This window comes from Macaca nemestrina, chromosome 2 (genome assembly GCF_043159975.1).
Source record: "Macaca nemestrina isolate mMacNem1 chromosome 2, mMacNem.hap1, whole genome shotgun sequence".
Taxonomy (NCBI): Eukaryota; Metazoa; Chordata; class Mammalia; order Primates; family Cercopithecidae; genus Macaca; species Macaca nemestrina.
The window spans coordinates 125,289,120-125,302,007 of record NC_092126.1 but is presented as its reverse complement, the minus strand read 5'-3'; the positions used below and the strand labels follow the sequence as shown (position 1 = coordinate 125,302,007).

Below are 12,888 nucleotides of genomic sequence, written 5' to 3'. Positions count from 1 at the left end.
ACAACACACACTGGAGCCTGAGGAGCAGGGAGGGTTGAGGGAGAGCATCAGGAAGAGTAGCTAATGCATGCTGGGCTTAATACCTAGGTGATGGGTTGATAGGTGCAGCAAATCAACAGGCACACATTTACCTATGTAACAAACCTGCACATCCTGTACAAGTACCCCTGAACTTAAAATAAAATTTAAAAAAAGAAAGGAATGGGTTGCAGAGTATAATACATATCCCAAAACCCTACCAAGTCAGGCCTATCACTCTGAAATTCCAAGTCATGATAAACAGAAATCATACTGAAATCATTTAACAAATCAGAGATAATAATCAGTCACAGCGGATGGTACAGAGTGGGTATACAGGTCTAAGGTAGGATTTTTACAAGGTCCCAAAATAAGAGAAGGAGTTTCCAGGGCAGCGAGAAAGGGGGAACAAAAGGGGTTGGGCCAACTATGTATTTAAGGATTTTAAACAATTTGTATGGCTATATCAGACCAGCACTTACAATGAGCCATAACTTTTGAACTAGGATACTATTTTCCTTCATTTTAAAACCAGTTCTAGGAAATATTATACCCTTTGTCATTTTTCAAATCACAGATATATAGTTTGCTTATATAGCACAAAACAAGAGGCTTTTCAATCCTGCCAAAATGGTGATATCTCCTACAGAAAAAGACTTATTTTGCCATATTGGAAAGCCAGCTGTACTACTGCTTAGATAAAATTTTTCTTTAAACCCACTTTTTATAAAATCTCAAATATAATTTAATAGGAAATGTAACACATCAAAATAGAAAACTAGCATGGCTTGCCAGACATGAAGGGTACCAGGGTATAATGAAATCCACAAGATCAAATTCTTAGATACTCTCCCAGCAGACTGAGGCCAGTCCTATCTCTTCTTGATAAAAAGAGATAAGAGTAAGTGACAGAGAGATGTCAAAGACCTATTAGTACAAAACTCACTTTCTCGATTTAAAAAAAAAAAAAAAAAACCTCAAGAAGAAATGACTTTATTATGTGAAAGTCAAATATCTGTATCACAGTAGAGTCATAGAGTCATTTTTCACATGACATAAAAATCCCAATGAATACTAAACGCAAGGAATACATTGTTAGTATTCTTCTTCTTATTTTTTGAGACAGGGTCTCACTCTGTCACCCAGGCGGGAATGCAGTGGTGTGATCAGGGTTCACTGCAGCCTTGACTGGGCTCAGGTGATCCTCCCACCTCAGCCTTCCGAGCAGCTGGGACTTACAGGTGTGAGCTACCATGCCCAGCTAATTTTTTATTTTTTTTGTAGAGACAGGGCCTCACTTTGTTGCCTAGGCTGGTCTCCAGTGATCCTCCCACCTCAGCCTCCCAAAGCGTTGAGATTACAGGTGTGAGCCACTACACCCATTATTATATACTATAGTGACATGAATGACAAGTAAGAATTCCTGAAGCTATTAGAAAACATTTCTCAAGGAGGCAAAGTTCTATGTTATATACATACCACTGATATGTTTTTAATCTACACAAGTTCTCAGTTACATAACCGAAAATGGGCCTTAAAGTAAATGAAACATAGGACAGTTAAGTTTTAATAGCAAGAAAGACAACCAAGAAGATAACCACCCTTAATACAGTTGACCTCAAACAGGGTCATGGGAGATTACCAACTGAGGGAGAGAAGTGATGGTCATTTCCAGATCAGACAACACTGAAACTAACATCACCACTTCACACTCAAAGAACATGCCAGGTGGACTGAGCACAACAGGATCATATAAGACTATTGCATAGGGACAAGATTACATTTATGCTTGTGACCAAGTTACTTTCTTCACTTAAATGAACAGCGAGAAAATTTAGTCTTTTTTTTTTTTTTTTGAGACGGAGTCTCGCTCTGTCACCCAGGCTGGAGTGCAGTGGCCGGATCTCAGCTCACTGCAAGCTCCGTCTCTCAGGTTTACGCCATTCTGCCTCAGCCTCCCGCGTAGCTAGGACTACAGGCGCCCGCCACCTCGCCCGGCTATTTTTTTTTTTTTTTTTTTTTTTTTGTATTTCTTAGTAGAGATGGGGTTTCACCGTGTTAGCCAGGATGGTCTCAATCTCCTGACCTCGTGATCCGCCCGTCTCGGCCTCCCAAAGTGCTGGGATTACAGGCTTGAGACACCGCACCCAGCCTGTGAAAATTCAGTCTTTAAGCATATATTAGACCCTTTTTCCAACTACATACTGGCAATTCTGAAAGTTCACAATCCAGTGAAACAGGTCCTCCTTACGTTCTTCTTACTGCTACCAAGACCACCCCACCAAGAGAAGGCACAAGACAAGGAATTAGAGTTCAGTTCAACTTCATAATTTCAAAATGAAGCCGAGCGTGGTGGCACTTTGGGAGGCTGAGGCAGGCAGCGCTGAGGTCGGGAGTTCGAGACCAGCCTGGCCAACATGGTGAAACCCCGTCTCCACTAAAATATACAAAAATTAGCCGAACGTGGTGGCGCACGCCTGTAGTCCCAGTTACTCAGGAGGCTGAGGCAAGAGAATTGCTTGAACCCAGGAAGCAGAGGTTGCAGTGATCCAAGATTGTGCCATTTCACTCTAGCCTGGGCAACAGAGTGAAACTCTGTCTCAAAAATAGTAACAATAAAATAAGATACTTTCAACATGAGAAATTTCAGCCAATAAAGTATTATCAAGTATGATATACACCAACAATATATTTACCAAACAAAATTCTAAGTAAGTAGCTTAACAGCATCCAGAGGGAAAGACAGAAAGTTCCCTTGTTTCATATCATCAGAAGGTGGGTTTTAGCCGGGTGCCCTGACTCATGCCTGTAATCCCAGCACTTTGAGAGGCTAAATCGGGAATACCGCTTGAGCCCGGGAGTTTGAGATCCGCCTGGCCAACATGGTGAAACCCCAATTCTACAAAAATTAGCCGGGTGTGGTGGTGCGCGCCTACAGTCCCGGGCACTTCAGCCTGGGTAACAGAGTGAGACCTTGTCTCAAAAAAAAGAAAGAAAAAAAAAGTGGGTGGGCTTTATGAATCAAATTAGATGTAATAAAAGAGAACAGTTTGTTAGGTTAGAAAGGAAAATGGGTAGCCCTTACGTAAATCACATAGCACATGCGAATCATTGTGCTCCAATTATAATACATGTATTCAGCTAGGTGTATTTTTTCCTTTGAACCTTTAAATTAATCACGTCCTTCCACCCACACGCACACCCTTCTCCCCAAAGAAGGTAGTTTCAAAGGAAAGAATATCGTCCTTTCAAATTTATAACCAGGAAAAAAGATGTTTGACTTTGATCTATCACAGATATGAAAAAAATATATTTATATATTTTTGTATGCCTTGTGTTGACGCAATAAATTTATAGATTAATGAATATTAGGATTTATGTTATGTCAAAGTAAATATTGACCTTATCTTTTGGCTGGGTCAATATTTACTACTTTGCTCAATAAATCTTGATGTTCATTTCAAACTAAGTCAATATCAGTTCATTAATTTCTGCATGGCTCATATCAGCATTTTATTAAGAATTTGAAATGCCACTGAAAACGTTTCACCTAAAAAATTTAGATACAGCCAATTAAAGAGACAAAAAGGTTTTTGCTTTCCTTCTGGTTTCCCTTTTAGGATTTTCTTTTTTTTCTCTCCCCCTCAAAATTGTTACAAAGAAAACTGCCTGAATTTGATACCATTTAGCCATCTATTCTAAAATTAAAAGGTTATTTAAAAAATATGAATCTACTTGTATAAGAAATTGAAATATTCCTGATATGCTTCTATAAAATGTTTAAATGTTATAGAAATATAAGTATTAAAAGGCAATCGCTCTCATTTCTCAATGATAACTGCAATTAACTTTTGGGTGTAGTCTCTGGATTCTTCAGCTTTATTCATTAATGGGACCACATTATCCATATTATTTTAATACATCTTGTAGTTCAACCTCCTTCATTTTGGTGGATGTTCAAGTAACCATTTCCTTGTAAGCATGTATTATAATTACCCAATGCCCTATTTTGGTCACTTAGGCTGTTAAACACAATGTTACTTTGGAGACATGTACACATGTTTCAGAAAGACAAATTCCGAAAAGCAGAAGTGCTGGATGAAAGACTAGCAATATTTAACATTTTCACAGGTATTGTGCAAGAGCCCTCCTCCAAAAAGGCTCCATCACCCCACCACCTTCAGAGTCACTTTAAAACCCAAACTCTCAGCATTCCATTTACCCATGTTTTAAACGCCCCATCATAGCAACAATTGAAATTGTTACCACTGATATGTACCACTTGATACCAACACAGCACTGAACAGTGTTTCATCTTACTGCTAGACTTTTCCAAGGGTCACAGGGCCCCTAGGGAATGTATTCACGTCCTCTGATAATATATTAATATATTAGCATCCATTAACTTTACAAACACTGTGAAACCACCTCCAGAGAGAAAATGCCAAGAAACTTTAGAACTCCGGTGCCAAGGATTAAAGTTTAAAAAAAAACATAAGAAAAGAACTCTAGGTAGAGATAACAATGTCTTTTAAACAGTGGAGAGAAAATCGCCAAACTTGGCCAAGTACTGAAAAATTCTCAAGGTACCTTAAGCATATGGCAACACATTTTTCTCTTTCGTACATAAAGTTCTGATTAGTGTGTGACCATATGTGTTTTTTCTTACACCCATCTATCCTTGGAATCACATATCAACTATCAAAGAAAAAGAGTACCTGTAGGAAGGAACAATTTATTCTATAATTTGTTCCCTACCTTGAGACCCTCCTATCCAAAAACATTTAGGTAAAAACAGAGAAATACAATGACTAATTACAAAGGTTCTTTTCAAAGAGCATGAACTCTAAAGGGCATAAGAAATGCAGAGAAAACACTATAACACATCTTAATAGGTTCTAGTTAAAAATCTTTATCTTTTCAACCAACCCACCACTCCTCATTTACTCATTTCAAAACAAATACAATGCCATCTTCAATCATCTTGGGGATAGTCCTACACAATTCATTTTGCCTTCTCTTCCTTTTACAAATGATAATGAATTCCCATGAGCTCTTTTCTTTTCCCTCTCCAATCCCCAGTAATACAGCCCCATAATTTTTCATCCTGCCCTCTTCCTCCCACTGCCCAGTCCTTAACCCTACGAACAGTGGTCTTACACGTAAAACCAACTGTATTCCAATTCCAGGTGGAACTCTTTAATTACTCCCTATCGCCCTTAGAAAGAAGTTCTACTTCACTAGTAGAATAATATCATAAGGCTCTCCATAGTCTAACTCAAATTCTCTTCATTATGCCCTTAACTTTGTCCATCCCACCACATGCTCTAGAGCTTCTGAGCTGCTTCTGGTTCTCTAGTCACTGCCAGAGTCCTCCATGCTCAAGGCCTATGTGTGTCCTGGCAAACACCTGCCCATCTTTGAAGACTGGAATCTGGCAACAGCAATTCTATGGGCAGCTTCTCTGGCGCTTCGCATTTAGCACAACATCTGGCACACAGTAGACAATTAGTAAGTGCAGTAAACAAGTAAAGAATTTCTACTTTAAAATTGTTAGATTAATCGGGATATGTAGAAAAGATAGAAATTAATTGTAAAAATAAATAAATAAAGGGGAGACTGAGGAGTTTAGGCAGAAATGGGTCAGGCTAAGCACCAAGGCAGAGGGAGCCTCTGCGCTGAGATGTGGAGGAAGACTCTCAAGGCTGACTCCTCCTCAGTGTTGTGGTTCCCTCCGATCAGAAGGTCTCTGTTGGGGCTGGGCACGGTGGCTCACGCCTGTAATCCCAGCACTATAGGAGGCCGAGACGGGTGGATCACTTGAGGTCAGGAGTTCAAGACCAGTCTGGCTAACATGGCAAAACCCCAACTCTACTAAAAATACAAAAATTAGTCGGGCATGGTGGCACACGCCTGTAATCCCAGACACTCAGGAGGTAGAGGCAGGAGAATAGCTTGAACCCAGGAGGCAGAGATTGCAGTGAGCTGAGATCTGGGCAACACGGCGAGACTCCGTCTCAAAACAAAAAAAAGAAGAAGAAGAAGGTCTCTATTAGGAAGAGAATGTCTCTAAGGAAATGATTCCCTTAAGAGATTTTGGAGGCGGCTTTAGGAGAGAGGCAAATAACACGACAATATTAACATTCAACTTTGAGGTCCTACAGAGCCTTCCATTCTTCTAATGACAAAAGCTGACTTCTGCAGGCACGTATATTTTGCTTTATCCTGTACAGACATTCTTAAAAATAGGCATGAAAATGTAATTTTAGGAATTTAATTATATCTTAAGTTCACCAGGGGAGCTTGTTATTTAAAGGGATCCAACAGTGAAACCTTTTGCAAATCACCCACTAATTTATCTGAATTTCGTGGCAGGGCTCCCCTTAGTAAATTCCCAAGGACAGACTCTGGCTTGAGTTAATTTATCCATCTATCCACTTGCCCACTTGAAAAACATGCACCAAATCTGCACAAAACAAGATAAACTGGCATGTTGCAGGAGAAACAAGGAATTGTAAGCAGTAATCCTTGTCTTCAAGGATTCTACATTTAGCCGGGGAAATGAGACACAAGCCCAGACACACATATGAGTGTTATAAAACAAGATGTTTATATGAACAGTGTAATGAGATGGCCTATAATGAAGAGCCAAATAGGTAACACCTACTCTACTCCAGGGTGGAGGCCAAAAAGTACATACTGCAGGTGCCAATATATATTACCTTTAATCCTCAAAGTCATCCTGCCAGGTATGCACACTTATATCTCCATTTTGCAGCTGAGCAAGTCATCAAATCCCAAGACAGTCAGAGAGGACCATGGATGCCCCTCACTATGGCAGGAATACCTCTTAGAATAATCCTACTTGAGCTTCACCCAGCCCAATGCCAGAAATGTCTTATGGGAATTTTGGTCACAGACTATTTCAATTCTGGATTTCTCTAACAATGAAAAATGGTCCCCTTGTACCAATTCTGAGAAGGTATTTCTACACAGGGAAAAATGAGATAGAGATTATTAAAAATGTGAAAAACCAAACAATTAAGTTTTAAAAAAAAAAAAAAAGTAGAGGAAGGGAAGAAACTACCACCTATTTTTCTCCAGTCTTTGAGGGGCAAGAGAGAAAATAACTTTATATATAAAAATGCCTCTGTTCACGTGTGGTGGCTCACGCTTGTAATCCCAGCACTTTCGGAGGCCGAGGCAGGTAGATCACCTGAGGTCAGGAGTTCAAGACCAGCCTGGCCAACATGGTGAAACCCCATCTCTACTAAAAATACACAAATTAGCTGGGAGTGTTGGCGAACACCTATAATCCCAGCCACTTGAGAGGCTGAGGCGTGAGAATTGCTTGAACTCAGGAAGTGGGGGTCAGGGTGTTGCAGTGAGCCGAGATTGCGCCACTGCACTCCAGCCTGGGCGACACAGCAAGATCTTATCTCCGAAAAAGAAAGAAAGAAAGAAAGAAAGAAAGAAAGAGAATGAATGAAAGAAAGAAAGAAAGAAAGAAAGAAAGAAAGAAAGAAAGAAGAAAGAAAGAAAGAAAGACAGAAAGACAGACAGACAGACAGAAAGAAAAGAAAGCCTGTCTCAAATTTCTACTTGAACTTACTCTAGTTTTATGATTTTTCATTTCTCTTTCCTACATTGACGACCTGCCTAGCATGTGTTACTCTTTGTGCAACAATTACAGAAGTTCTGGGCTCCAAAATTCATGAGCTACCATCACCCCAAGAAAGACAGAAATATACTTTAGTTGAGTAAAATTAATAGAAAAGAAATTGTTTTATTATCTCCAATAAGATACTATTAAACTACTGCATTTTTTCAGTACAATTCTATATGAAACATAACTCATTCCCATTTTTGCCTACTATGTTGGTACAAGGAAAAAGAAATCCAAAGATATAAAGCAATCATCAAATTACATTGCTATTATTATGTCAACAATAACTTATATTTGTGTTCCATTTCATACCTTCTATGATGTTTTCATGTCAGAATCAGATATTATGTCCCCCTTTTTTACTAGCAGATGAAATTGAGATCCAGAGAAACAATGCATCTTCCAACGTCCACAAGAGAACGCTAATACATACCTCCAGCTTCCTCAATAAACAGTTCTCTATGCTAAAATTACAGGTATTCACAAAGGCATTGTTTGATAGGCCTATAAAGGTAAAGTTTAAGATTTCAAACATAAATAAGGTGTTTGCATTTTCCAAGGTGATGCAGTGAAATGGAAATAAAGTAGGCTAGTCTTAAAGTGAGAAGTGAAAAGTTATACTAATATTAATGAACTACTATCATGACAATATCCTAAAAAAATGTCACGACAAATCTTCTAAAAGCAAGCTATCCACAGTTGAAAAGTTCATGTCTCTCCTTAGTGACCAAAAGGGAATGTCATGAGAATGACAGGATCAGCACTGTTCACCAGACCTACTCACACAACGGCAACCTAAGGAACAGGACAGTCACCCCAGAACATCCAACACCCACTCATCTCCCTGATGCATTTCCTGCAGCACTGACCTCTAAACTCATCTTTGGCTGGTCACAGTGGCTCACACCTGTAATCCTAGCACTTTGGGAGGCTGAGGTGGGCGGATCACCTCAGGTCAGGAGTTTTGAGACCAGCCTGGCCAACATGGTAAAACCCCATCTCTACTTAAAACACAAAAATTAGCTGGGCGTGGTGGGGAATGTCTGTAGTCCCAGCTGCTTGTGAGGCTGAGAATCGCTTGAACCCCGCAGGCAGAGGTTGCAGTGAGCTGAAATGGCACCACTGTACCCCAGCCTAGGCAACAGAGCGAGACACTGTCTCAGAAACAACCAACACCACCAAAATAAACTCATCTTTGCCCCTCCCAAGTCCTTTCCAAAAGCAGGATCTCAGAAAAACTAAGATGCTACCTAGAAGACATGCTGAGGATATTCCAGCTCAAGGGAAATGCAAGGCAAAAAAAAAAACTTCCAAATTTCTGAAACAGTTCTGAATGTAAGTCAGACTAACATCTGCTAAAACCCCAAGCTATATTACTATAAGCAGGAGTTGACAAACATTTTCCTTTTTTGTTTGTTTAGTTTTTTTGTTTGTTTCGTTTGTTTGTTTTAAGACAGAGTCTTGCCCTGTCACCCAGGCTGGAACACAGTGGCACCATCTTGGCCCACTGCAACCTCTACCTCCCGGGTTCAAGCAATTCTCTTGCCTCAGCCTCCCAAGTAGATGGGATTATAGGTGCCCGCCACCACACTAGGCTAATTTTTGTATTTTTAGTAGAGATGGGGTTTCACCATGTTGGCTAGGCTGGTCTCGAACTCCTGACCTCATGATTTGCCCGCCTCGGCCTCCCAAAGTGCTGGGATTACAGGCGTTAGCCACCGTGCCCGGCCAGCAAACTTTTTCTGTAAGAGGCCAGATATAGTAATATTCTAGGCTTTTCACCATTACTAGATATTTACTATTTAATATTACTAGATCTTCAATATTACTGGAATAGTAATATTCTATGTCTCTTTCACAACCACTCAGTTCTGCAAATGTAGCACAAAAGCAGCCATAAATAATATGCAACATGATGGGTGTGCTTTGTTCCAACAGAATTTATTTTACAAAACACAGCTGCAGTTTGTAGTTTGCCGACCGCTGAACTTGAGGATAGTCTGCTTAACCCTCATTCTCAAATCCCAAATAGGCACCCCTTGAGAATTATGGCTGAGAGAATCTAACTTGTTCAGCTCTCAGAACTATCCAGCCATCACCCACTGTCAATTGTAACACTTGTGAATTCCAAAAACAACATTAATTGCAGCAAAAGTAATAATAAGTCTCAAAAATAAGCAAGAAGTAATATTAACTACTTACTTCATGCCAGAGACTATGTTAACATTTTCACAAACGTCATCTCACTGAATCCCTGTAACAATCCTATGTGGGAAGTGCTATTAATCATTCCCACATCACAGTTTTCCAATATCATCAAGATATTAACAAACCTTCGCTTTGAACTATGATTTGTCTATGTGACTTCAAAACTCATACACTCACACACTGCACCCCTAAAGCACCCATGGCATTATTTTAGGAGGAAAGAAGACAGATCAGAGAATTTGAGGCCTGAGATTAAAATCTAGAGTATCAAAGCAATCTTTCAGGAACTGCTTGCTTCATTTTGCTAAATTTAGAAACATTTCCCTCATAAAAAATGAGCCTTTTTTTTTGTCAGTCCCACTTTTCAAGCAGCATTTTTATCTAGAGGACTATGCCTGCAGCTAATAATCCCAGCTCTCATTTACTGTGGTTTTAAGGTGCTGGTCTGATGCACCCAAAGTAACAGGCCCCAACTCTTACTCCTTCCTGGCCTTTTTTACACATTGGTCAAATGCTAAGGAATGTCTGTGATGAACTCCAAGCCTTCTTGACATGAGAACCAATACTGCACCACGTCAGCATGAGCCAACCATAGATACTGTCGAATTGTCAGGAAGAACTGTTGCAAGCGTAAGAACTGTATACCATCAGTTGATATCCGTCCCATTCTATTCTTCTTTTACTCTTATTTTGTCCTTTACGCCTAACAAATGACTTCATTCATTCTTCCAAACCAGTCCACATCCTTCCAAGCGATTCCTCAAGTGACTCTCCTAATCTGATTTCTAGGAAAAAAATCAACTAGAACAAGGGTTCACAAACTATAACCTGTGGACCCTATCCAACCAGCCACCTTTTTTTGCACAGCCTGCAAAGCAAGAATGGTTTGTATATTTTTTAATGAATGAAAAAAATCAAAAGAAGAATATTTCCGGACACATGAAAATTATAAAATTCAAATTCCCGTATTCATAAGTAAATTTTTATCAGAGCACAGCCAGTCTGTCCAGAATTGTCAGTGGGTACTTTTAAACTACAATGGCAGAGTTGGGTAGTTGCAACAAAGACGATAAGGCTTTTGATGTTTATTACCTGGATCTTTTCAGAAAAAGCGTGCCAACTCTTGAATTTGAACTAATAAGCCCTTCCTACTTCGGGAGGCAATACCCAAATTCAGACACAATGCATTCCAGAAATACAAAATGGAGACTTCTGAAGTCTACCAAAGTTAAAGACATCAACAATGACTTCATCACAAAGATGGCACCACTTATGGTCATTCTTAACTACATAATGGGAAAAGTTTAAGGGCTTTCATCTCTTCACTGCCATTTGCAATTGGACATGCTAATGGGATATAACTTCCAATTTCCTGACTAACAGCATTATTATTCTAAACTGATGAACTGTAAATAGCAGGCCACTTTGTGCCTCCTCCTGACTGATGTCAGAGTCACAGAGTACAAAATGATAAATTTTCTTTGGGTTTCTTGGCAAGATGCTATATATATGTAATTCTGGCTTTCATCTCCCAATTTCCTTCATTTATCAGAAATGGTGACAAAAAACCTCTAATTAGATAATTCTAATCACAAGGTACTGTGTGTGATGGAAGACTTCAGAATCACTATCTGTTCACTGCAAAACAAAACAGATAGGCTATTCTCCCTGCAGGGGCAGGAGATTTATCAATAGACAAAACGATGCAAAAAGCCAATAGATAAGGTGTAATTAAAGATCAGACCTATACATTTTACACTGACATAAATTTAACAGGATTTGCTGGGAGAAATTGAGGATTTAAACCCGAGTATCATTATGAAAAGAATACTTTCAGTTCTATCTGCAACAACATTGCATAATACATAGATTTATTATTAAGACTAATACTCCATGCCTTCAAGCTCTTTCACACAAGGAGTTTGATTTATTCAGTGCCAAAGTAATTTCCAAAGTGGTCTATCTTACTCAAGCATTCCTCCTTAATTAGCTGTAATACATTTTCCATACATTTTTGAGCATCAAAAATCTCTTCTAGAAGTAACAATCCACCTCTCATATTTTGGGAGTTGTGGGAAGCCTAATCCAGAAAAGTCTGTACCTAGTTTTAGGTCTTCATCTTTGTTCCCTTACAATGTAAGAAAATTATTTCCAATGTAACATTCAACATAGTTAGAACAATGCTCTTTCCCTTCACTGGCTCAAAGGGTAAAAGTAAAAATAAAAATGAAAAGGACTGCAGATTACCATCGAGTAGACAGCTAAAATGTATTCAAAGAACAAGATGTGATTTAAAAATAAAGTTGCATTTCTTGGCTTAGAGCCTAATAGAGCATTCTGATATCTGATGTTTGTAATGTTTAGCAGACATTTAGCAGCTCAAGACTAGCCATATATTTTCTGCTCTCTGAAATCACAGCCCCTGAAAAAACAGAAAAGACAAGACTACGTCTTTTAGAAAATTATAAGTTTGGTACAATAACTCATTAACAGTAAAGTTCAGAAATAAATGCAAATTGAGGGGAAAACAGGTTGAGGAAACAGGTGGTAGAGATAAATTAAGGTACTTATAACCTTGAGGGAAAACAGGCTCGAATATTTCAACTTTTAGTGAACTACGAAAGATTTGAGCAAACAGAACTCAGGCGTAAAAGTGATTCAAAGTGTGCTTTCAAGTGAGTTGGCATGGGATGTTAACTGGCCTGTGTGACCTCCATCAGAACAACTGGACTTACCAGAGTAGGCCCAGTACGGGTCGCCTGAAGCCTTGCGTCTGCGGATCTGCACCGCGCTGCCGTGTCTATTCTCGTGCAGGGCCCCAACGTAGCCTTCTGTCAACGCTGGAAGAGAGGGAGACCCGCAATGAGACAAAGGCAGCACCCCACTGGACACAGGAAGGGGGTCAAATGAACACCATTGGGTGACTGAGTAGAATCATAGTCCTTAGGATGACTGACTAGAACCAACTTATTTTACAAAAAACAAAACCATAGGAA

General features: G+C 39.4%; 1 protein-coding gene across 5 annotated transcripts in view; it reads right to left on the bottom strand.

Moving 5' to 3' along the window:
- LOC105483138 (protein tyrosine phosphatase receptor type G) overlaps window positions 1-12,888 on the bottom strand; it is a 745,674-nt gene that overhangs the window by 542,402 nt on the left and 190,384 nt on the right. For 4 of the 5 annotated variants that reach the window (XM_011743815.2, XM_011743832.2, XM_011743842.3 and 1 more), the window contains exon 2: window positions 12,628-12,732. The exons of the other annotated variant lie outside the window; for it this stretch is intronic. In XM_011743815.2, coding sequence (XP_011742117.2) covers window positions 12,628-12,732 — 105 coding nt within the window. The remainder of the gene's footprint in view (window positions 1-12,627; window positions 12,733-12,888) is intronic. 5 annotated transcript variants of the gene reach the window in all.